This window comes from Carcharodon carcharias, chromosome 28 (genome assembly GCF_017639515.1).
Source record: "Carcharodon carcharias isolate sCarCar2 chromosome 28, sCarCar2.pri, whole genome shotgun sequence".
In the NCBI taxonomy this organism is placed as follows: Eukaryota; Metazoa; Chordata; class Chondrichthyes; order Lamniformes; family Lamnidae; genus Carcharodon; species Carcharodon carcharias.
In genome coordinates, this window is record NC_054494.1 from 39,486,100 (window position 1) to 39,512,981 (window position 26,882).

Consider the following 26,882-nt stretch of genomic DNA (forward strand, 5'->3'; position numbering starts at 1 on the left):
TCCTTTGTATCAACAGAAATCATTCCAGTCCAGGTATTAAATGTCCAAATTTTCTCGTCCAGCCACATGTATAATCTGTAGATTAAATGCTGCAGTAATAAACTCCATCTGAATAGCCTTGCACTTTTGTCTCAAAATTTGCCCAGAAACTTTAAAGGATTTTGGGCTATATAAACAATTCTGACAAATTGCTTGCCACATAAATCTCAAAATGCTGCAATTCTAACTCCAGACCCAAAGTCTCTTTTTCAATTTTTAAATCTCTGCTGTACATTCAACTTCTTTGAAAATTACCCGAACGGTTTCTCAATTACAGTGTCATCCTCTTGTAACAATACGGCCGCAATGCCTATATCGCTTATGTCAACGGCCAACTTAAATTGCTTGACATAATTCGGTGCTGCCATAACTGGTGTTGCAGTCAATATTGTTTTCAAACTATCAAATGCCTTCTGGTACTCCTGTGGCCATTGAAACTTCTTGTTCCTTTTTAATAGTTTAGCCAATGGAGCAACCACACTTAAAATTTGGTGCAAATTTACGATAAAACCCACTCATGTCGAGAAATCTAAAAAAATTCTCAATTTGTTGTAGGCACAGGGAAATCCAAGATAGCCTTGAATTTCACATCTCTTGGAGCCACCTTACCATGTCCAATGGTATGACCTAGATACGTAACTTGCGCTTTTGCAAATTCACTTTTAGCCAAGTTCATCACCAAATTAGCTTGTGATTGACAAAACAATTCTTCCTGATGCTGTAAATGCTCCTCCCATGTTTGACTGAAAACTATCAAGTCATCAATATAAACAGCAAAATTGCTCAGGCCTGCAATTATTATTATTTATCAGTCTTTGAAATGTTGCAGATGCATTTTTCATACCATATGGCATGACTTTAAACTGATATAGTCCATCTGGCATCACAAAAGTCAATACCTTCTTTGCTCTCTCCGATAACACTACTTGCCAATATCCTTTTAGCAAGTCAATCTTTGTGATAAATTCTGATTGTCCCACTTTCTCAATACAATCTTCCAACCATGGTATAGGATAGGAATCCGCTTTTGTCACTGCATTCACCTTTTGATAGTCCATAAAGACTGTTCCATCCGGTTTCAGTACCAGACCAATAGGTGAACTCCAGTTACTGCAACTAGACTCAATGACATCATTCTGAAGCATGAATTTGAATTCTTTCTCTACCGTGATAACTTTGCCGGATCTATAAGAATGTTGCCTTATTGAAGATGAAACTTCTACACATACATCACATATAGCTAACTTTGTTCCCCCCAGCTTATTCCCACAAATGGCTTTATGTGACTGCAATAGCTTCTCCAAATCACTTTAACGCTTGTCTGGAAGGTAACTCAATATTACATTTAAATTTAAGTATCCCCTCATTATCTAATTTGATTAGAGGAAAATCAATTTCAGAATCCTGCATTTCTACCTCTATTTATCTACCACCACTAATATCTCCTTTTGGTCCTCTTCCCCATCAAAGTATCATTTAAGCATATTTACATGACACACCCTCTGCTTCTTTCTTCTATCTGGAGTATTTATTAAATAATTTAGTTCACTCAATTTCTTTTCAATCCTGTAAGGCTCACTAAAGCTGGCCTTTAATGAGTCACCTAGTGTTGATAACAGGACTAGCACCTTTACCCCAGTAACAAAACTACGAGCTGTAGCTTTCCTGTCTGCTTTCATTTTTATTGCTTGCTGTGATATCTTTAAATATTCCCCAGCCAGCTCACGTGCTTTGTTCAACTTTTCTCTGAATTTTGATACATAATCCAGGAGTGCAGTTTCTGAATTTTGACCCACCAAATTCTCATGAATCAATTTCAGTGGTCCCCTTACTTCATGATCATAAACTAGTTCAAAAGGACTGAAACCAATGGATGCATTAGGAGCGTCCCTAATAGCAAATAAGAAGAATGGAATTCTCCCCCCCTGATCCTGTGGATAATCCTGACTATATGCTCTCGAGTTTGATGCCTTCTTTCCAAAGTCCGTTGTGACTCAGAATGAGAAGCTGTTGACTTCAACAGTTTTATTTCCAAACTGCTCATTACTTCCTTAAACAGCTGTGACATAAAATTTGAACCCTGATCTGAATGTATTTCTTTAGGTAAACCACATCTTGTAAAAAAAAAATTGCACAATTTTCTTTGTTGTAATATTTCTTCAAAGAAACCTAGTAGACACATCCATTATTGTCAGTAAGCACTGATTTCCACTTTTTGCCTTAGGGAGGGATCCTGCACAATCAATCATGGCCCTAGTAAAAGGTTCTTCAAATGCTGGAATGGGAATTAAAGGTGCTGGCTTAATCACTGTTTGTGGTTTCCCTATCACCTGACATGTGTGACACATCTACATAATTTGACTACATCCTTAAGCAATCCAGGCCAATAAAAATGTTTTTGTATTTTTGCCTGTGTCTTTCTAATTCCTAAATGTCCCCCCATTGAATTTCATGTCCTATCCTCAGAATCTCATTTCTATACCAAATAGTATAACAATATGATGCACTTCCAGTCAGCTTTCATTTTCTGAAACATGATTAAGGCCTCCATTTTCTTGGTAAAACATTACCCTTAAGATAAAAACATTTTGCCTGTTTCTGATGTAAATGTTTTGTTTGCAAATCCTTTTTCTATAATTCCACTAACTGCCTTCAGTTGAATTGTCCTCTATTCTTACTTCCTGAACAATCTTATCAAATACAATCTCAGCTAATTGGATTTCCACACCTTCTCCCTGCCTTTTGAAATTCCTGTTCTTCTTGTTTAAACCTATGAGCCTGTGATCTCATCATCACACAATCTGGAAACAATCCAGGATGCACTCATACACTTCTGTGGAAAACACTTCTACAGGCTGCTCAACTATCATAGGCATCACCCAAAGCTGGGACCCAGCTATATCATTGCCCAAAATAAACTGAACCCCTGGAATGGGCAATTTTTACACCACTCCAAAAATCACCTCACCTGTTTTCCACTTACTCTTTAAATTTACCTTCCACAATGGAATAAGTTTAGCATCTCCATGAAACTCACTTATCACCTGTTCCTACAATACTCCTTCCAAACAAATGTCACTATCCCACAACATTAAAGATTGACTAGCCCGTGTCTCTTAAAATTTTAACATTTTACCTATTCCACCCTGTACACATGGAAACATTTTCCCTTCACACAAAAAATCTTTAAACATTTCTGCAACCTGCTCCTCAGAATTCTCTTGGGTAAATTGTGAACACATTCCCACTTCTTTACCTATCACTGATACTCCCCGTTTTACCTGTACGCAAACCACTGGTTTTCTTGTGCCTGAACCTCAGAATCCACTTTTACTTCCAGAACTTTTCTGCACCACTATAATTTGAACAGTTTTTCCCTGCAATTTCCAACATACTGACTTTGTGTCCAACTTTATTACAATGAAAACATCTTAATTTTTGAATCTCACTTCTATCCTTAGCAACTTTCTTTTTTGTCTGAGAAAAACTTCCTGGGAATTTCCACCTACTCCTCTACCCTGACTACCCACCTTCCTTTCATCTTCCCACTTTCTATCCGTTTGATTTAAAAAGGTGACAATAGAAAGGTTTAGCTCTATGAACCAACTCAATCATCAGCTATCTCTGCTGCTTGTCTTACCGTTTGAACCCCGTTCCTCCAAGAGTTCTCACTGCCGAAGGAATTGAATCTTTAAATTCTTCCAAAAGAATTACTTCTCTAAGAGCTGCATATGTTGTCTCTATTTTTAATGCCTGTATCCGTGCGCCAAAATTACTTTGTTTTACTCTCTCAAACTCAATGTAAGTTTGCCCAGGCTGTTTTCTCACATTCCTAAATTTCTGCCTCTATGCCTCAGGGCATATGTACTAAAAATACCTTTTTTACCACCTCATAGTTCACCGATAACTCTTCTCACAGTGAAGCATAAACCTCATGTACTACCCACCAACCTGGATTGTAACAACAATGTCCAGTTTTCCATTGGCCATTTCATCTGTATATCTATCTTCCCAAATGAAATAAAGAATGCTTCAACATCTCTTTCCTCAAACTTTGGAAAAGCTTGTACAAATTTAAACATCTCCCCCTGGGTTCTGATCTGGAGCCAAGTCCTTCTGTACCTTCTTTTTCAACTGCCAACATTTTAAGCTGGAATTCTCTCTTTCTCTTTCCTCCTTTTTTAAACTTTGCCATTTCAAATTCCCTTTCCTGTTTTCTTTCTCTCTTCTGCCATTCTTTGTCCCCTTTGGAATGCCCTTTCTTATTCCTCTTCTTTCTCTGCCGTTTCTTTTTCTGCTGCCTCTAGTTCCAATTTTTTCATTTGCAACTGAATTTGAGCCCATTCCAACGAACTAATCCTTGGAGAACTCGGGTATTCCTTCCAATTTTAAATGCTGTGCTATATCTTCAATTATGTCTTCACTGATTTCCTTACCCCTGCGGGTAATCCTAATTGTAACTTATCTGTCAATTCCATTAACTTAGTTTTATTCACCTTTTATAAACCAACCAAAGTTACAACTTCAACTCCCAGAGAAGTCTTAGCAACTGCCAAAGCCATACTGCAGTCTCACCACTTTAAAAAACCTCACACCAACTCCTGAATTCAAAGTACTACTCATACTCGTAACCATAAGATTCACCAACTCCAAACTAATCAAGGAATATCAAATATATCCCACAGAGAGCCTCCAGTTTTGTTGTGGCACAGCAGATGGTAAATGCCGAGCTGTTCAAATCCCAGAGGGAAACTTGAAACAATTGCCAAAACTGTTTTGCAATTTGCATTCTGATTTTGAGATGCGTGCCTTGAAGTCGGTAGTAATGAGTCTGCCGAGACTTGGAGGTTTCTTTAAAACTAAATGAAAGAAATAATGTTAAGCACATATATAGGTCGACAAATTACTACTATGGTAACTCCTAGTTCCCCTAATTAATCTAACTCCCAGCAACATCTTCATTAAGGCAACAGTAAAAACAAAATAGATCTTAACAGACTCAGACAAAGCAGATGATACCCTGGACAGGAATATTCACACTGAATTCTTTTAGCTTTGGTTCCTACAGGCAGCAGTTTGGCATATAGAGGCTGGAGGCTTTTCACACTTGTTAGTCTTAGAATGCCTTCTTTCCTTTAACGTAACCTCATTTCCTTTATACATGTTTCTTTCTTTTTAATGTAAATCTCATTGTTTCAATATGTCTTTGGACTTTTCCTTTCTAATCATAATTTTTCATAGTACAAATTTCATCAGGGCGCTTTGGGAAAAATAAACACACTGTTTGGCTATGGTTAAGTGTAGCATTTCTTTGAAATTCACAACTACTTTGATTTATCTCAAAATGCAAATTTTTCTTTTGCACCTTACATTCTAAGACTTCAGCCATGTTTACTTATTTAGCATTTAAAACCTAGCTTCTCTTCTGATATATCAAAGTCTTCAGACCAGCTGTCTCTAATTCAATTAAGTCACACACACATTATCCAGACCCCGTTATTCCTACTTTACAATAAGTCCCAATAACATTATAAAAAATTATATTTCCATGACACTGGCAAGAGAAGGTATTGGGTGGGGGGTTGGGCCAGAAATATGACTTCGTCCCTCACCCTGAAACCCGTGAACAATGCACACAACTTCAGAAAATACCTAATTGGAAATTGTACTGTAATGGATTCTGTTAAACAAGATTCAAGACTGCTAACTGAGGAAAAGGGAAAAGAATTGAAAGTAATTGACTTGTGGTGAGACTTTCTTACCGACAGCTTGTGCATCAAGTGATTCCCTTCCTCCTCTCAAACAGGACAGATCATGAATTTATTAATGCGCAAGCTGAAGGGCATTTTTTTTGCAGTAGTAAATCCATTATGTTGCAATTCCAAAATGGCACTTTGCAGCTACAATTGTCATTTCTGTTGCAAATTACAGCAATACAAAATATATGATGTTTAAAAAAAAACAGAATGCCTTTATTCGCATGAACAGCATGACCTCGCTATATGACCAGCACTTCCCCAATGCTCCTTTAAAATCTGGCTACACCCAGTCAAAGTAAAGGTTAAGTTGCATGTGCTGACATTTCAGTGCAGTAACGATACTGATTGGTGATAACATATTCATAACATAATTACATTATAATGTTAATCTTGATGAATTCCACAAAAAGTAACGGTCAGTTAGCATCATAATCTGCCCAAATTTCAACCGTAGAAACCTAAAATAGAATACAGTTATGCCCATTTACTAATTCAATCTTCTCAGTCCAATCAAGTGTTATTTTCAATCTTTGATAATCTGAACATTTAAACTTATAAATACCAGTAACAAACTCTCACGCCCATGGGAAAGCCATGGTCATGATTTAAAAAAAAATGTTTTTCTCACTGAAGTAGTATGTTTTAGCAGCCACTCAAAATACATCCTTTCACCAAGTCTCTTTTTTGTACCGCAACAATTTTTGTGTTGCATGATGTTCATTGTTAGGCAGTTCCCAAGTGTTTGGTGTGTACTCTTGATAAACCAACAGCTGCAGGAAATTCCAAGCCTTCTTGTGAAACAAAACTGACAGAATGCCATCACCCTATCACACCAAATAAGATTCTATGGTCCACGCGTTTCCTGCTACGTAACTACTGGGATATGAAATTCAGTACTATCAAATATCAATGGTCTCTTTGGCGGGTCTGGGTCCTTGTCAGCTTTGTGAAGAAGTTTGAAAAGTCCTGTTCCTATGTTCATTGGAATTCCCATGATAATGCACTCCGACACACCTTTAGAGACAAAGGGAAGAAGTCAGTGCGTGGGATGGAAGTTGTTAGGGGCACAGAGAATGAAGATTGAAGTAATAGTCACAATATTAATCAATAAAATTAAGCCCCAAAACTACAGGGCTAACTTACCACAGACTGAGTCCTTCTGCCCAAAGTATGCAGCATCAAACAGATGATCTGCAGTTTTCTCAAACGAGGCCAACATCAGAACACTTTCCTTCATTTTTGCCAAGCCAAACCGGGTTATTCCCAATACTTCACCCTGCACAGTTCAGGATAGTATAATGGGACATGGATTTAACCTAGCCTTAAATGGTTTGCAACTTAATTCTGGTTTAACATACAGATTGCAAATGTGAAAACGAAACATTTCTTCAAGTAATTTTGGAAATGGCTACAGATCCTTATCTTGGGATGGGGATGCGGGGGAACCGAGCGAGCGTAGAGTGTGCGTTACATAAACACCAAGATGGTAAAGTGAAATGATTTTAAAATGAAGTATTTTAAAGGCCAAAGAAAATTTTACCTCTGTTTTAGAGATTTATTTATCTCCTCATACTGCTTTAAGGCAAAGCAGGGCACATCCCTAAAATGTATCCTTCCATTACAATGCTTGAACTTAGCAGTAAAAGATAGCTATGTGCATATTGCATCTCAACATCTGTTCGGGGCAGGCAAGGGCTATTGAAGTCCAATCTACTGATAACTTCTCGAGTCACAGGCAAAGCACTTTTTTTGCCTTTGCTGCTCTTGGCAATTCTGGGAACAGCCAAAAGGCACCAGACGAGGCTGTTTCAAGCCAGACCACTCGGTCTGCAGCTGAGTGCACTAAAAATAATTGTTCTGCAGTGAATGCTTCTTGTTCTGGGAGTTACAGATTCTAACCTTGTACGTCATCAGGTCTGACAAAAGCATAACATGTCTCCTGTCGATGCTCATCCCGTGATTTTTCATTGTATATTGGATCTCATGGATGATGGTGGATCGAGCGCCTTCAATACCCAATGTCTTCTCTACCTGCAGACAATTTCAAAACAAGAACTTAAAAAAGTCAATATTTCTTCTTTTCAAAACATTTTCAAGCAAGCTGCTAGCTGGAACAACTGGAAAGATGGGTCAATCCGAACACAGTCCATTACATCAACAGAGAATGGAAGGTTATGCAAAAGATTGTGATGAAATCTATTGGTTTATTCAGCCTCACCTTTGAAGGAGGCTTGTGTGAGTGAGCAGCACCAATAATTGTTCAAAGTGCAAAAGGAAAAAAATCCTTCTTACACACCCACAAACACTTAAATATCATACACAAATATTGCCATGGGCTATAGAAAGAATCAGAGGGTTGCATTTTTCCTGCTACCTGTAAGAAAATTTCTGTTACAAACATGGTCGTAAATGAGGGAGATCACTATTTTAGCTTACTCATGCAGAAAAAGACCCATTCAAATTATCTTACCGAATGCTGAATAAGGCTTTCACCTCCGCTATACAAAGTAAATCATTCACAAGGTTCAAAAATTCTACATGAGTTATTTCTGACATTTGCTGCAAACTTTCCTCTTACTACTTCTAACAAATGTCGCCCAGTGTATCCTGGGGTATACCCTCAAATATGACTCTGGACTAATCTCATTTATGCCATTTAATATGTTAAACCAGTAAGGCCTTTTTAAATTGCTTCCTTTCAAGGGTAAAACCAGCCCCAGTTCTGTCAGTATTTCACCACCAATCAAATCTGCTTGCTGGGGAACACCAATCTGCTTGCTGGGGAACACCAATCTGCTTGCTGGGGAACACCAATCTGCTTGCTGGGGAACACCAATCTGCTTGCTGGGGAACACCAATCTGCTTGCTGGGGAACACCAATCTGCTTGCTGGGGAACACCAATCTGCTTGCTGGGGAACACCAATCTGCTTGCTGGGGAACACCAATCTGCTTGCTGGGGAACACCAATCTGCTTGCTGGGGAACACCAATCTGCTTGCTGGGGAACACCAATCTGCTTGCTGGGGAACACCAATCTGCTTGCTGGGGAACACCAATCTGCTTGCTGGGGAACACCAATCTGCTTGCTGGGGAACACCAATCTGCTTGCTGGGGAACACCAATCTGCTTGCTGGGGAACACCAATCTGCTTGCTGGGGAACACCAATCTGCTTGCTGGGGAACACCAATCTGCTTGCTGGGGAACACCAATCTGCTTGCTGGGGAACACAAATCTGCTTGCTGGGGAACACCAATCTGCTTGCTGGGGAACACCAATCTGCTTGCTGGGGAACACCAATCTGCTTGCTGGGGAACACCAATCTGCTTGCTGGGGAACACCAATCTGCTTGCTGGGGAACACCAATCTGCTTGCTGGGGAACACCAATCTGCTTGCTGGGGAACACCAATCTGCTTGCTGGGGAACACCAATCTGCTTGCTGGGGAACACCAATCTGCTTGCTGGGGAACACCAATCTGCTTGCTGGGGAACACCAATCTGCTTGCTGGGGAACACCAATCTGCTTGCTGGGGAACACCAATCTGCTTGCTGGGGAACACCAATCTGCTTGCTGGGGAACACCAATCTGCTTGCTGGGGAACACCAATCTGCTTGCTGGGGAACACCAATCTGCTTGCTGGGGAACACCAATCTGCTTGCTGGGGAACACCAATCTGCTTGCTGGGGAACACCAATCTGCTTGCTGGGGAACACCAATCTGCTTGCTGGGGAACACCAATCTGCTTGCTGGGGAACACAAATCTGCTTGCTGGGGAACACAAATCTGCTTGCTGGGGAACACAAATCTGCTTGCTGGGGAACACCAATCTGCTTGCTGGGGAACACCAATCTGCTTGCTGGGGAACACAAATCTGCTTGCTGGGGAACACAAATCTGCTTGCTGGGGAACACAAATCTGCTTGCTGGGAACACAAATCTGCTTGCTGGGGAACACCAATCTGCTTGCTGGGGAACACAAATCTGCTTGCTGGGGAACACAAATCTGCTTGCTGGGGAACACCAATCTGCTTGCTGGGGAACACAAATCTGCTTGCTGGGGAACACAAATCTGCTTGCTGGGGAACACCAATCTGCTTGCTGGGGAACACCAATCTGCTTGCTGGGGAACACCAATCTGCTTGCTGGGGAACACCAATCTGCTTGCTGGGGAACACCAATCTGCTTGCTGGGGAACACCAATCTGCTTGCTGGGGAACACCAATCTGCTTGCTGGGGAACACCAATCTGCTTGCTGGGGAACACCAATCTGCTTGCTGGGGAACACAAATCTGCTTGCTGGGGAACACCAATCTGCTTGCTGGGGAACACAAATCTGCTTGCTGGGGAACACAAATCTGCTTGCTGGGGAACACAAATCTGCTTGCTGGGGAACACAAATCTGCTTGCTGGGGAACACAAATCTGCTTGCTGGGGAACACCAATCTGCTTGCTGGGGAACACCAATCTGCTTGCTGGGGAACACCAATCTGCTTGCTGGGGAACACCAATCTGCTTGCTGGGGAACACCAATCTGCTTGCTGGGGAACACCAATCTGCTTGCTGGGGAACACCAATCTGCTTGCTGGGGAACACAAATCTGCTTGCTGGGGAACACCAATCTGCTTGCTGGGGAACACCAATCTGCTTGCTGGGGAACACCAATCTGCTTGCTGGGGAACACAAATCGCTTGCTGGGGAACACAAATCTGCTTGCTGGGGAACACCAATCTGCTTGCTGGGAACACCAATCTGCTTGCTGGGGAACACCAATCTGCTTGCTGGGGAACACCAACCGCTTGCTGGGGAACACCAATCTGCTTGCTGGGGAACACCAATCTGCTTGCTGGGGAACACCAATCTGCTTGCTGGGGAACACAAATCTGCTTGCTGGGGAACACAAATCTGCTTGCTGGGGAACACAAATCTGCTTGCTGGGGAACACAAATCTGCTTGCTGGGGAGCACAAATCTGCTTGCTGGGGAACACAAATCTGCTTGCTGGGGAACACAAATCTGCTTGCTGGGGAACACCAATCTGCTTGCTGGGGAACACAAATCTGCTTGCTGGGGAACACCAATCTGCTTGCTGGGGAACACCAATCTGCTTGCTGGGGAACACAAATCTGCTTGCTGGGGAACACAAATCTGCTTGCTGGGGAACACCAATCTGCTTGCTGGGAACACCAATCTGCTTGCTGGGGAACACCAATCTGCTTGCTGGGGAACACCAATCTGCTTGCTGGGGAACACCAATCTGCTTGCTGGGGAACACCAATCTGCTTGCTGGGGAACACCAAATCTGCTTGCTGGGGAACACCAATCTGCTTGCTGGGGAACACCAATCTGCTTGCTGGGGAACACCAATCTGCTTGCTGGGGAACACCAATCTGCTTGCTGGGGAACACCAATCTGCTTGCTGGGGAACACCAATCTGCTTGCTGGGGAACACAAATCTGCTTGCTGGGGAACACCAATCTGCTTGCTGGGGAACACCAATCTGCTTGCTGGGGAACACCAATCTGCTTGCTGGGGAACACAAATCTGCTTGCTGGGGAACACCAATCTGCTTGCTGGGGAACACAAATCTGCTTGCTGGGGAACACAAATCTGCTTGCTGGGGAACACCAATCTGCTTGCTGGGGAACACAAATCTGCTTGCTGGGGAACACAAATCTGCTTGCTGGGGAACACAAATTTGCTTGCTGGGGAACACAAATCTGCTTGCTGGGGAACACAAATCTGCTTGCTGGGGAACACAAATCTGCTTGCTGGGGAACACAAATCTGCTTGCTGGGGAACACAAATCTGCTTGCTGGGGAACACCAATCTTTTTGCTGGGGAACACAAATCTGCTTGCTGGGGAACACCAATCTGCTTGCTGGGGAACACCAATCTGCTTGCTGGGGAACACCAATCTGCTTGCTGGGGAACACCAATCTGCTTGCTGGGGAACACCAATCTGCTTGCTGGGGGAACACCAATCTGCTTGCTGGGGAACACCAATCTGCTTGCTGGGGAACACCAATCTGCTTGCTGGGGAACACCAATCTGCTTGCTGGGGAACACCAATCTGCTTGCTGGGGAACACCAATCTGCTTGCTGGGGAACACCAATCTGCTTGCTGGGGAACACCAATCTGCTTGCTGGGGAACACAAATCTGCTTGCTGGGGAACACCAATCTGCTTGCTGGGGAACACCAATCTGCTTGCTGGGGAACACCAATCTGCTTGCTGGGGAACACCAATCTGCTTGCTGGGGAACACCAATCTGCTTGCTGGGGAACACCAATCTGCTTGCTGGGGAACACCAATCTGCTTGCTGGGGAACACCAATCTGCTTGCTGGGGAACACCAATCTGCTTGCTGGGGAACACCAATCTGCTTGCTGGGGAACACCAATCTGCTTGCTGGGGAACACCAATCTGCTTGCTGGGGAACACCAATCTGCTTGCTGGGGAACACCAATCTGCTTGCTGGGGAACACAAATCTGCTTGCTGGGGAACACAAATCTGCTTGCTGGGGAACACAAATCTGCTTGCTGGGGAACACAAATCTGCTTGCTGGGGAACACAAATCTGCTTGCTGGGGAACACAAATCTGCTTGCTGGGGAACACCAATCTGCTTGCTGGGGAACACCAATCTGCTTGCTGGGGAACACCAATCTGCTTGCTGGGGAACACAAATCTGCTTGCTGGGGAACACAAATCTGCTTGCTGGGGAACACAAATCTGCTTGCTGGGGAACACAAATCTGCTTGCTGGGGAACACAAATCTGCTTGCTGGGGAACACCAATCTGCTTGCTGGGGAACACCAATCTGCTTGCTGGGGAACACAAATCTGCTTGCTGGGGAACACCAATCTGCTTGCTGGGGAACACCAATCTGCTTGCTGGGGAACACCAATCTGCTTGCTGGGGAACACAAATCTGCTTGCTGGGGAACACAAATCTGCTTGCTGGGGAACACAAATCTGCTTGCTGGGGAACACAAATCTGCTTGCTGGGGAACACAAATCTGCTTGCTGGGGAACACAAATCTGCTTGCTGGGGAACACCAATCTGCTTGCTGGGGAACACAACAGATTGATCTGTGTGTACCCGGAGCTGCAAAACTGAACAGTGTTTAAGATTTTGTCTGGGCTAACCAAAGGTTTTTTTTTAAAACTTTTTGGCTTTAAGTTCATGTTTTAGCAGATATTTTTAGATTTATATTGAACTGACCTAACAATATAACTAAAACATTTGTTGCTGCTGCCTGACAGCAACGTGACATGATAATTGCTGAATTTACAGTCATTCCCTCACTTCCTTCTGCTCCATAACTCATTATTTCTGCACTGTTCACACCTACTTGTGATATCCATTTTTCAAACAGCGCCTCACACTGATTTGTATCGAAATTCATTTACCATTGACTTGCCTAACCAAAGAGATATCATATATCTACAGACAAATATTCAGACAAACGTCCCCTGGTCTGCTCAGTTGATCCAACTAGAATATCGATATTATATCAATGTTATGGAGAGGTGTAATGACAATAGTGATGAGATATGAACTGTGGTGGTAAAACTTTACTGGAACAACTCTGAAAAGTTAAATTCAATAACAACCTGGAAAAAAGAGCTCAGACATCGAAAAAAAACTGCTCCAAAGATAGCTCAACATTGTTGCACTTAGTAAACTATTACAGTGAAGTGTTCTTCTGAAACTCATGAGGTCATCGGAGCCTTTTATCATACGGCTAACCATCATGTATTTCTCAACTTACTGAATGTAAATGATTGACTCAGTTATAATGTGACTGTGATAGTACATTTGTTGGGCCAGGTTTTCATTATTTCATCACACATTCTTTTATCAGTTATTTTAATAAATAGTTGATCCCGTGTCTGACTAAGCCTCCCCACAGGAACTTGGCTAGGTAGCCAAGTGTCACAGCAAATCAGTGCCCCAAAGCGGTGACATGGGATGACAGGACACAACTATGTGTCTGTGATTCCCATAAAATGAACGTGTGATCTGTCAGGTCAACAGAAAGACAATGACTGATAGACAGAAGGTTCCACACAGGAGAGAGAACAGATCCCACAAACAGAAGTCACTCCAAAATCCTTCTGGATCTTTTCCCAGCACCGATAACTATCATTTGTAGAGGCCATAAGACTAACATCTGCAAGTGTGTATGGATGCATACAGCAAGACAGATAGTATTAGTATATTTTCTAAGGAATAAAGTGGGAAGTATATTACCTCATATGTATTATTTGATGTTGTGTGTGTTCCTTTGACTCCATGAGTTGCCATGACAGCACGCAAATTGTCACCTTCCACTAACAGCTTGTACTTCTCTTTTCCACCTTGCTCATCAATATGAATAACAGCCCTGGAGACTTCTGGAATACCCTGTACAACAATCTGAAACATTTCAATTTCGTTAGCTGGACTCTCCCATGCTGAGCCATACATTTAAAAAAGATGAGTGAGGCACAGAAACCAGTTTAAATGCTGAAGACACTGCTCCAAACAACAATTCCAGCATGGTCAAATGACACAAAAAAATTATGGATTTCGACCAAAGAGCAGGAACTTCTTTCCCACATATTGAATTAACTATGGTTACAGCACAGGAGGCCATTCAGCCCATCACATCTGTGCCAGCTCCCGCTACCATTTTGCTACCCTACTGATTGCTGGCTAACATTATATCTCCCCATTGTGTTACTGACTGCTCTGGGCCCGTTTGAAAACAGTGCAACACTAGTGAGCCTTTTCTCTCCAACATCTTTTAGTTACTTCTTTTGGTTCCTATAACAGCAAGGTACACTTCATGCCTACTTACAAATTTGTTTCTCTTTCTTAGTTTTGTTTGATCTTATACAGGGTGATAAAGCAGCTACATCCAAAAAGTTAACATCTATTCTCTTTGCAGATGCGTGCTGTACATTTCTAACTCTTTATTTCACCTTATTCATATCAGTAGCTGATGTTCAGCCTTTCAATCAATCTTACCTTTGGCAGCTCCTCTTTCAGATATTGAAGAACATAATACATTGAACTTTTGCTATTTTCTCGCGGCGTGACACACACGACTGCTTCACCATGAACTGCAACATCGCCTGGTTTCACTCGTAGTTTTGAGGTGCAGATAGAGTACCTCACAGTTTCTGCATTCACCTTGAAATCAGGATGTCAGAATAAAATTAATTCCTTAATCAGTGTCTCTAGGAAAGAAGTGGAGGCAAGAAAGCTTTCTGAAAGAGAGGGGTGATCCCAGTGCATTCCCTATTTACCTCTAGTCTGAGGAGTCTGATTCTTTCCAGGGAAAGCTTGATGAGAATGAAGCAGTCATCGGGCAGGAAAACTTCTTCAATATATTCTGAAATCTGTAAGATGAGTAAATTAGAATAATTTAGACTAATTAAAATAAAAAGGCTTGCATCTAGTTACATATTTCAGTTAACGCATATCAAGTCTCTTACATGCCATAAACTGCTTCCAATAAACTAAATCAGTTCCACCAAGAAGCAGATGTTTTTGTTTTTATTAGTTTAGGTATGTCTTCACAGGTGCATGGACAATCTGATACTATCCTCAACTTTCCCATTTACACTGCTGCTTCAAAGCTCAAGTAACTTATGCTTGATGCAATAAAACTTACCAAGCTGCTTCACAGGGGCATTATAAAGTAAAATGCTGAGACACATGAAGTGATATTGAGGCAAATGGTCAAAAGCTAGGTTTAAATAGGTAGGTTTAAAGAAGGAAAGAGAAGTAGAGAGGTGGAGAGATTTCAGGAAGGAATTTCATAGCTTAGGGCCTGGGCACCTGAAGGCATGTTGTCAACAATGAAGCAATTAAAATTGGAGATGCTCAAGTGGCCAGAATTATGCAGGTTTCTCAGAGGGTTCTAGGGCTCGAGGAGATTAGATAGGGAGCGACAAGGGATTTGTAAACAAGGAAGGGAATTCTAAAATTGAGACATTGCTTTATTGGCAGCCAATGTACGTCAGCGAGCACAAGGGTGATAGGCGAACAGGACTTGGTGCAAGTTTGGATATGATGTTATCCAAGTTTCTTCCACTCAAGTTTAGAATATAGGATACAGGAGGCCAGCCAGAAGCATGCTGGAATAGTCTAGGCTAGTGGCATCAAAGGCATGGATGAGGGATTCAGTAACAGATGAGTTGAAGCAGGGGTGGAGTCCGGTGATGTTACAGAAATGGAAATAAGCAGTCTTAGGATAGCCTGGATGTGTGGTCAGAACTTATCTTGAGGTCAAATATGACACTAAGTTTGCAAATAGTCTGGTTTGCCCTCAAGGCTGTTGCCAAGTTATTGTGAATATTCTGACATGCTCATAGTGCATGAAGTAACAGTTCAATGTTTAAACCTGGCACCAAATCAAATTGATTTTGACTGGTGTATAATTTTCTGCCAGGGTCTTTGAACAAGACAGTGCAAGCAGAAATCATCTGAATAATTTAGCCCTATACTATCAATAGCTCTGGGTAATTCCAGGGTCTTTACAAAAAATTCCTACACTAACTATGTTGTTGAAATAAACCCCAATACTATAATTAATTTACCCATGTCAGAAGCAGGAGCCTGGTAGGAATGGCAACTATTGAAATAATATTTACACAGGAGGCTTGTGAACCATTTCTCAACCATGCAAAGGTTGACCCAATTACATCACAGATGCAACAAATTCAACTTATGATGTGATTTTTTTTAACTCTGCAACTGAGAGACCACCATTTCAGAAGTTCTCATCGGTGATCCAAATAGCCTGACAACAACCCAAACAGACAAGACAGCCATTAGTAATTTGATTATTAATGACAGCACTTGACAATGCACTGGAAGGATGACTCTGATCGATAAAATAGCCTTTTATCATCCTGGAGATCTAGGTTCTTTGCTTTTTAGGAAACAACATCATGGGTGATCAAATCCATTTCACCTTAACAAACCTTAATTGAACAAGATGTCTAAATGAGGGTGCTGCAATCTTCTCACTTTTCATCAGTAGTGCATTTGAGTGTGTAGAATGCCTCTGGCATTTTAGCAGCTAGGTAGTTCTCTTGGGTGAAGGTTACTGTGGCCATGATTAAGGGGCATCCTGTAGTACTGCAAAGGATTACATAGAATGCCTGGTGCTTTATCTCAGTATTATAATTTTACAGATAGAAACTTATCATTCCAAACCAACTGCTGCATATGCTGGCAAGAATGCAGGTGAATGAGAATTTAACCTGAAAAGTGCATGTTTTCAATTGATTATAGAGATTGACCTACTTCTCCTAGCAGGGTCTTTTCAATTCTTCCTTTTACCAGTCGAGCAAAGTCAGCATCATCATCCTGATCAAGATGTGCTGTAATAATTGGGGTGCTGCAAAATAAATTAACAGGTTAACTACATGTTTTGAATTCAGCTAGTTAAAGAAAATATGGAAAAAAAAAACTTACCCATGATCAAGTAATTATATATAAATGGTCGTTTGGTAGTAAAGAACTTGAGTATTGCTGAAAAAGACATTGCGTTGAAGCTTTTCATCTTGCATTTATTGTGATTGACCTGATGAGTGCAAGACAAAAAGCTTCAGCAAAATGTCTTGAATATTTATAAAGAGATAGTAGTCTGGAATTTAAAGCAATGCAACAATTGACTACCTTTTAGGAAATGTGTATATTGAATTTGAGGAACTGACAGTCACTTGAACTTGCTTAGTTCAAGTGGGGAAGTTTTGGCAATTCTTGACTAAGCTGGCAGATATAGTACAGGCACTGACTTGCTCCTCTGTTTAAATCATTCTTTTGGCTCAAATGAGGGCCACATCCAGAGTTCCATGCATTAATCCACGACTAGAACATTCTGACTCCCGTCTCGCCCTCATCTTTTCCCTATCCCTTAAGCTCTCTCCTGCAAACCTGAAAATTAAGTTGTGTAGGAATAAATATCCATGCAGGAGAAAATGGACAGAACAAAATCAATGATTAGCTTTTTAAATTATATTCGGTTTGAGTGAGCCATGTTAAAAACAAAAGTTGTAAATGGATGACAAATCATCCTCATGGAGTACCAGAGGATATTAACTGTAATTTAAAAACTTGAATAGAAGCAGATTTAAAATTAAGACTACCCTCAATGTATTATAACTAAAACCATGCAGCAAAACACAATCATATTTAGATTTACCTTATAGATTTTGATGCATTAATAATTTCTTTTATTCTGGGTACACCCAGGGTAATATTCATGGAAGCTACACCAGCAAAGTGGAAAGTCTTCAAGGTCATCTGTGTGCCTGGCTCTCCTATACTCTGTGCACACAAGGCACCAACAGCAGAACCTGGCTCCATCTGCGCTCTTAAGGGGGAAAATTTGCAAGAGGTCAGGATAAATATGCAAAAGATCATAATAAACATAACAGTGACTTCTGATAAATGATTAAACTCTTGGCAAAGTCCAAATACTATCTTTTTTTTAAATATGCTCGAGGTTTCAATTTATCAACACAGAACAATAAAGCTAAAAATGTGATCAGAAGTAGATAACTGTTTCCAGAGATAGTTTTGTCTGATCAGATTTTGTTGTAAGATTTGACCCGAAATAAACTGATTCACATTCAGTCTCACGCTCTATTTAAAATGGCAGTCATTTCTGTTCTGGTCTACAGAATGATAAACACAGGAAGCGGCCATTTGGCCCACTGAATTCACTTCTACCACCCTGACGGGCTGTGCATTCCAGATCAGAAGAATTCATACATAAAAATATATATTTCTGCAGTTTGCTTCTGGTTCTTTTGGAATCACCTTGAGCGTGTGTCCTATGGTTACTGAAACTTCTGCCACCAGAAGTAGTTTCTTATTAGCTCGACCAAAGCCCTTCAAGTCTTTGAACACTGAATAACTTCTTAATCTTTTCTGTTCTAAGTACAGCATCCTTTATTTCTCTGGTCTTCTAACGTAACTGAAATCTTTCATCCCTACTATATACAATAGAATTCCATTGCTCAGGGTTAAAAACAGAAGTTATTGAAAAAAAAAGGTATTGTGCTTAACATCTAAAGTGCTTGTGAAGACTGCCCAATCTTTCTTAGGGGTTTGTGCTCTATTTGCTGGTGGTAATATAAACTCCACTTATCCATGACAACTTCAGACACACACCCTACATAATCATAACTTTACCTTGGATGATAAATTATCAATTCTAGCTAGTAAGGCCATCGCAGAACACATCCCATTTCCACACAACACAAAACTTCCCCACAAAACAGATTTCACATCTGATACAATTCTCTGCAGGGTCTAACTGGTATGCACACTTTTGATCAAATAGTTAAGTTTACAGTTGAATCTGAATCAGAATTAAATTGCTTAGGCTGAACAGTAAGTTTATGGTGCTGGCCTTGGCTCAGTGGTAGTACTCTCATCTCCAAGTTAGGGAGGTTGTGGGTTCAAATCCTCAAAATTACAAAATGAAAGAACTCGTTTGAAAAAGGACTGCTCCTGCCTTTGGGCAGTTTATGTAACAGGACAACATACGCCAGCTTTTACAAAATCAGCTTGTGTCCATAAAATGGTTTAACATTTAAAGAAAAAGTTCTTCAAATAAAGCAAAACAGAAGATTTAGCAGCTAAAGTTGCAATTGTACCCAGAGAATACTTAATACAAAATAGTGCATGCAATGCAAACTATATCGTTAGAAGGTGAATTGGTGAAAATTTGCACCCAAAACAGAGCCACAGCCCTGCACATTTGCTTCTCACCTCATGTACTTGTCCCTACAGGTTTCTAGAAATTTGTCTACTTGCGTTGGAGTAATTCGGTCCAACTGATATAGAACTCGAGGCTAAAGAAACAATTGAAGAAGTAACAATTAGTTACTAATTGAAGGTTGGCTAAAAAATCTAGCCATACACATTTGTAAAATACATTCCGTTAGTACAAAGCAAAAATATTTTACTCGGTTCTCTTAATGCTGAAAATTCCAAAGACGCAACTTCAGCATTTGAATCCAATGAAATATTGCATCATTGAGATGAAAGATATTCTCCTCTTGCCTGCTTATTGACAAATGCACTATAAACATTAATTAAAGAATGCAGTATTAAATCTAATACCTCAGTAGTTCCATTGTCATTAATGCCGTATTTGTCTCTAGTTTTCTTAATCTTATCAGAAAAATCCTTGATAAAATTTCTGATTGCCTAAAGAAAATAGAACAGTCAGATTCAATATTCAGAACATTTTGTAAGAAATTTAATTTATCATTGAGAGTGCAGAATAGCAAAATATATTCCCCAATCAGAGCATATTTTGCAGGTTTAGAATACAGAGATATTCCTGGAATGTTCACATTAAAATTCTATTCAATTCCAAGGTGATCTGTAGAATATCTGATTAAAATACAGTTGAATCCTGTGAAGTAGGAGTCATTTATGTACCTGTTATTTCATGCATTAATGACACATTACACTCACTAGTCCAAGCTCAGTGTCATTACAGAGAACCTGTATGACAGAGGTTTTTAAGGATAGACTTGAAATTGGTAATCTAATCTAGAGAAATCTGTTTTTTGTGTTATTTCTTCTTCTAATTTTACTTCTTGATATTGTCTGTCAGAGTTGTCATTTCCCTGCCTATCCAAGAAATCTAGAGATTCTGAGGCAGCTGGTAGTATTTTTGGTGAGATCATTATTCACCCAGGTATACCATGTCCTGAATTGCTTTTTGGTCGTTTCAGCTCATGGGGATTGTGGGTGTAGCTGTGGAAGCTGTCCTTCACATGAGGCCCAAGAAAGATTATCTGGAGAAGCCTGTGTCAAGTTCTTTAAAGCACACACCATGCTAGTCAATACATTCAACATATTCATGCATTTCCACTCGCAACCAAGCAGCTGAAAATCCCAGCTACATTCATTCCATCTAGAAATAGGAGAGTTTTTACAAAGGGATTTCACTCTGATTGGCAGGGCGTGACAAGCGGTGCCCCCCATGAATCTGCACTACTGCCTCAGCATTTCACCACACATATCAATGATATAAATGAAGGAATACACGGGGTGAAATCGGACATTGGCAGGGATGCAAAACAGGCAGCATTGCATCAGTCACCCATTATATTTGCCTTCAATAGAACTAGGAATCAGCGTGTCATAAATGGGAGGCAAAGGCAATTTTGATTATTTTAAATCCTCTGCCCGGGCCAATTTTAACACCCCCCCCCGCCAGACTGCTGTATGCCTAAGTTTGCAGATCATACAAAATTAGAATGTTAGAAGACACAGCAAGTTATTTAGGTGGGAGTAAGTTTCAAAGGGAAGTAGACTAAGTGAGTTGGAAAAACTGTGGCAGATGCATTTCAATGTGAAGAAGTATGAGATAATTCACCTTGGAACCAAAGTAACAAATTAAAATATTTTCTAAATGGCAAGAGTTGGAACTATGGAAAAGCAAAGGGTTTTAGATGTCCAGGTACATAACTCACCAAAAGCTGGTGCATAAGTTCAAAGAGTAATCACAATGCCAATATGAATGCTGGCCTTTATCTCAAGGAGGCTGAAACTTTTAAAAAATTCTTTCATAGGATGTGGGCACCGCTGGCTAGGCCAGCATTTATTGCCCATCCCTAATAGTCCTTGAGATGGTGGTGAGCTGCCTTCTCGAACCATTACAGAATCAGAATTACAGAGCAGAAGAGGCCCTTTGGTCCATTGAGTCTGCACCGATCTACCTACCTAATCCCATTTACCACCACATTTACCAGCACTTGGCCCATAGCCTTGAATGTTATGACGTGCCAAGTGCTCATCCAGGTACTTTTTAAAGGATGTGAGGCAACCCGCCTCCACCACCCTCCCAGGCAGCGCATTCCAGACCGTCACCACCCTCTGGGTAAAAAAGTTTTTCCTCACATCCCCACTAAACCTCCTGCCCCTTACCTTGAACTTATGCCCCTTTGTGACTGACCCTTCAACTAAGGGGAACAGCTTCTCCCTATCCACCCTGTCCATGCCCCTCATAATCTTGTACACCTCGATCAGGTCGCCCCTCAGTCTTCTCTGCTCCAACAAAAACAACCCAAGTCTATCCAACCTCTCTTCATAACTTCAATGTTTCATCCCAAAAGGCAACAGCTGGTGAATCTCATCTGCACCCCCTCCAGTGCAATCACATCCTTCCTATAATGTGGCGACCAGACTGCACACAGTACTCCAGCTGTGGCCTCACTAAGGTTCTATACAACTCCAACATGACTTCCCACTTTTGTAATCTATGCCTCGATTCATAAAGGCAATTGTCCCATATGCCTTTTTCACCACTCCACTAACATGCCCCTCTGCCTTCAGAGATCTATGGACACACTTGCCATCACAGTCAATGTGGTGTGGTACACCCACAGTGTTGTTAGGGAGGGAGTTCCAGGATTTTGCCCCAGTGACAGTGAAGGAATGGCGATATATTGCCAAGTCAGGATGGTGAGCGGCTTGGAGGATAACTTCCAGGTGGTGGTGTTCCCATGTGTCCGCTACCCTTGTCCTTCTAGATGATAGCAATTGTGGATTTGGAAAGTGCTGTCCAAGGAGTTCCTGCAACGCACCTTGGCGATGGTACACACTGCTGCCAATGTGCATTGGTGATGGAGGGAGTGACAGTCAAGAGGACTGCTTTGTCCTGGATGGTGTTGAGCTTTTTGAGTATTGCTGGAGCTGCATTCATCCAGGCAAGTGGAGAGTATTCCAACGCAAACCTGACTTGTGCCTTGTAGATGGTGGACAGGCTTTGGGGAGTCAGGTGGTGAGTTACTCGCCACAGGATTCCTGGACTCTGGGCCTGCTCTTGTAGCCACAGTACTTATATGGCTAGTCCGGTTCAGTTTTTGGTCAATTGTAACCTCCAGGATGTTGTGTGGGGGGGTAATGTCAAGGGCAATGGTTAGATTCTCTCTTGCTGGAAATGTCATTGCCTGGCACTTGTGTGGCACAAATGTTACTTGCCACTTGTCAGCCCAAGCCTGGATATTGTCCAGATCTTGCTGCATTTGAACATGGACTGCTTTAATATCTGAGGAGTTGCGAATGTTGCTGAACATTGTGCAATCATCAGTGAACATTCGCACTTCTGACCTTATGATGGAAGGAAGGTCATTGATGAAGCAACTGAAGATGTTTGGGCCGAGGATACTACCCTGAGGAACTCCTGCAGAGATGTCCTGGAACATGGATGATTGGCCTCCAACAACCACTATCGCCTTCCTTTGCGCTAGGCATGACTCTAACCTGCGGAGAGTTTTCCCTCTGATTCCCACTGACCCGAGTTTTGCTCGGGTTCCTTGATGCTGCACTTGGGTCAAATTCTGCCTTGATGTCAAGGCAGTCACTCTCATCTTACTTCTGGAGTTCAGCTCTTTCGCCCATGCTTGAACCAAGGCTATAATGAGGCCAGGAGCTGAGTGGCCCTGGCGGAAGCCAAACTGAGTGTCAGTGACCAGGTTATTGCTTAGCAAGTGCCACTTGGTAGCACTGTTGATGACCCCTTTCATCATTTTACTCATGATTGAGAGTAGATTAATGGGGCAGTAACTGGCTAGGTTGGATTTTTCCTGTTTTTTGTGGACAGATCATACCTGAGCAACTTTCTACAATACTGGGTGGATGCCAGCGTTGTAACTCTTTTTAACAAAATAGTTAACAAAAGGTTTTTAACACTGGCATGTACCAGCAATGTAGAAAATTGCCAAGGTATGGTCTGTAGCTGTAGTGGAACAGCTTGTCTAGGGCTTGGCAAGTTGTGGAGCACAAAACTTCAGTACTATTGCCGGAATATTGCCAGGGCCCATAGCCTTTGCAGTGCCCAGTGCCTTTAGCTGTTTCTTGATATCACGTGGAGTGAATCGAATTGGCTGAAGACAGTGATGCTGGGACCTCAGGTGGAGGCCGCGATGGATCATCCACTCAGTACTTCTGGCTGAAGATCATTGCAAATACTTCAGCGCTATCTTTTGCACTGATGTGATGGGCTCCCCCATCATTGAGGATGGGGATATCTGTGGAGCCTCCTCCTCTAATGAACTGGTTAATTGTCCACCACCATTCACAACTGGATGTAGCAGGACTGCAGAGTTTGGTTCTGGTCCGTTGGTTGTGGAATCGCTTAGTTCTGTCTATCACTTGTTGCTTGTGCTGTTAGGCAGTCCTGTGTTGTAGCTTCACCAGGTTGGCACCTCATTTTTAGGTATGCTTGGTGCTGATCCTGGGATGCCCTCCTGCACTCTTCATTGAACTAGGCTTGATGGTAATTACAGAGTGGAGGATATACCGGGACATGAGGTTATAGATTGTGGTGAAGTAAAATTCTGCTGCTGCTGATAGCCCACATGTCTCAGGGACGCCCAGTCTTGAGTTACTAGATGTTTGAAATCTATCCCGTTTAGCATGGTATTTGTACCACACAACACATTGGAGGGTATCCTCAATGTGAAGACAGGGCTTTGTCTCTACAAGGACTGTGCGGTGGTCACTCCTACCTATACTGTTGTAGACAGATGCATCTGCAGCAGGCAGATTGATGAAGATGAGGTCAACTCTGTTTTACCCTCTTGTTGGTTCCCTCACCACCTGCCACAGACCTAGTCTAGAAGCTATGTCCTTTAGGACTCAGCCAGCTCGGTCTGTAGTGGTGCTACAGAGCCACCCTTGGTGATGAACATTGAAGTTCCCCACCCAGAGTACATTCTGTGCCCTTGCCCGCTCAGTACTTCCTTCAAGTGGTGTTCAGAAATTATTTCCCCCTGTTGTTGAGCAAAAGAGGAGACAACTGGAAGAAAAATACATGAGATGAAGGAGGAATGGTTGTTTCGGTCAAGAACCTCTCCTACATTTCTGTTTTTTTAACGTTGACTCTTTGGTTCTTAATCTTTTCCTGAATTAGTGCTGGTCCAAAAAAAAAACAATCACTAAGGAATGTGCAAAAGCAGTCTAGAGATAGCTGTACCTGACTTTCCATTCTTCATTATATAGAAGAATTGCTACTTGATATAGCAAAATGCTTGTGATCAGAAACTACGTAAAGGGTAGCAGGCATGAAATGTTTGCTCCTTTTTTCTCATTAAACTGGAAATTTTCCATCATGGTATTATGTTTTAAATGCCCCACACAGATAGTAACTTTGAACAAATCAGTTATAAGAAACAAAGTACACTGTGGACTAAGATAATTTCATTTGTTATAGGATTGGCATTTGAATTAAGCCCAGATCAATGCAATCACAGCTAGCTTCTGTTAGCTGCCAGGATGAAACAATTTTGGGTCATTTAAGCCCAGTTGTTTGAGGGTCTCAATCAACAGGGTGAGGTGCTGGAGGATTGGAGGGTAGCTCATGTTGTTCCGTTGTTAAAAAAAAGGCTCCAAAAATAAACCAGGTAATTACAGGCCAGTGAGCCTGACGTCAGTAGTAGGTAAATTATTGGAAGGTGTTCTGAGAGATCGGATATATAATTATTTGGACAGCCAAGGGCTGATTAAGGATAGTCAGCATGGCTTTGTGCGTGGTAGGTTGTGTTTAACGAACCTTGTAGAATTTTTCAAGGAGGTTACCAAGAAAGTAGATGAAGGAAAGGCTGTAGATGTTGTCTACATGGACTTTAGTAAGGCCTTTGACAAGGTCCAACATGGGAGGTTAGTTCAGAAGTTCAGACACTTAGTATCCATGGAGAGGTTGTAAACTGGATTCAAAATTGGCTGTGTGGGAGAAGACAGAGTGGTAGTGGATGATTGCTTCTCAGACTGGAGTTCTGTGACTAGTGGGGTGCCTCAGGGATCTGTGCTGGGATCATTATTATTTGTTGTCTATATCAATGATTTGGATGATAATGTGGTGAATTGGATCAGCAAGTTTTCTGATGACACTAAGATTGGAGGCATTGTGGACAGTGAGGAAGGCTTTCAAAGCTTGCAGAGAGATCTGGATCAACTGGAAAAATGGGCCAGAAAATGGCAGATGGAATTTTATGCGGAAAAGTGTGAGGTGTACATTTTGGAAGGTCAAACCAAGATAGGACATACACAGTAAATGGTAGGGCACTGAGGAGTGCAGAGGAACAAAGGATCTGGGAGTTCAGATACATAGTTCCCTGAAAGTGGCGTCACAGGTAGACAAGGTTGTAAAGAAAGCTTTTGGCATACTGGCCTTCATAAATCAAAGTATTGAGTATATGAGTTGGGATGTTATGGTGAGGTTGTATAAGACATTGGTGAGGCCAACTTTGGAGTATTGTGTGCAGTTCTGGTCGCCTAACTACAGGAAGGTTATCAGTAAGATTGAGAGAGTGCAGAGAAGATTTGCTAGGATGTTGCCGGGTCTTAAGGAGTTGAGTTACAGGGAAAGATTAAACAGGTTAGGACTTTATTCCTTGGAGCGTAGAAGAATGAGGGGAGATATGATAGAAGTTTACAAAATTATGAGGGGTATAGACAGAGTAAATTCGAGTAGGCTCTTTCCACTTAGATTAGGAGAAATAAACACGAGAGGACATGGCTTTAGGGTGAAAGGGGAAAGGTTTAGGGGGAACATTAGGGGGAACTTCTTCACTCAGAGAGTGGTGGGAGTGTGGAACGAGCTACCGTCTGACGTGGTAAATGCGGGCTCACTCTTAAATTTTAAGAATAAATTAGATAGATACATGGATGGGAGAGGTCTGGAGGGTTATGGACTAGGTGCAGGTCAATGGGACTAGCGGAATAATATTTTGGCACAGACTAGAAGGGCCGAATGGCCTGTTTTCTGTGCTGTAGTGTTCTATGGTTCTAACTACTCAAAGTTTGACAAAGTCGCAATCTCACTCAGAGATGGTATAGAAAGGTCAGTGCAGAAGATGTCTACACTGGTGTTGCACTTTTGATGGTGGATTTAAAGCATGCCAGTAAGCTAGTGCGGTACCAATGGGCATAAAAGGCTCTAATTCTCCAACATTTCCCACCAATAAAAACCTGAACTTCCAGGATAAGCCTGGCGGGAAACTCTGACTTGAGATTTCAATCTACAGCAAGACAATTGCTTGTGTCAGAAATGATT

At 41.8% G+C, this 26,882-nt stretch overlaps 1 protein-coding gene across 3 annotated transcripts in view; it reads right to left on the minus strand.

Moving 5' to 3' along the window:
- Positions 1 to 5,984: 5,984 nt before the first annotated feature.
- Positions 5,985 to 26,882, minus strand: part of polr3a (polymerase (RNA) III (DNA directed) polypeptide A) — a 65,949-nt gene continuing 45,051 nt past the window's right edge. The window contains exons 22-31 of one of the 3 annotated variants that reach the window (XM_041176470.1): positions 19,931 to 20,017; positions 19,577 to 19,659; positions 18,000 to 18,170; positions 17,099 to 17,192; positions 15,091 to 15,183; positions 14,810 to 14,974; positions 14,051 to 14,215; positions 7,698 to 7,829; positions 6,942 to 7,074; positions 5,985 to 6,812 (exon numbers count right to left, since the gene is read on the minus strand). In XM_041176470.1, the coding sequence (XP_041032404.1) occupies positions 6,664 to 6,812; positions 6,942 to 7,074; positions 7,698 to 7,829; positions 14,051 to 14,215; positions 14,810 to 14,974; positions 15,091 to 15,183; positions 17,099 to 17,192; positions 18,000 to 18,170; positions 19,577 to 19,659; positions 19,931 to 20,017 (1,272 nt within the window). In that variant the 3' untranslated portion in view covers positions 5,985 to 6,663. Of the gene's footprint in view, positions 6,813 to 6,941; positions 7,075 to 7,697; positions 7,830 to 14,050; positions 14,216 to 14,809; positions 14,975 to 15,090; positions 15,184 to 16,781; positions 16,931 to 17,098; positions 17,193 to 17,999; positions 18,171 to 19,576; positions 19,660 to 19,930; positions 20,018 to 26,882 lie in introns of those variants that run through there. The other 2 variants (XM_041176471.1, XM_041176472.1) reach the window with 2 other exon arrangements.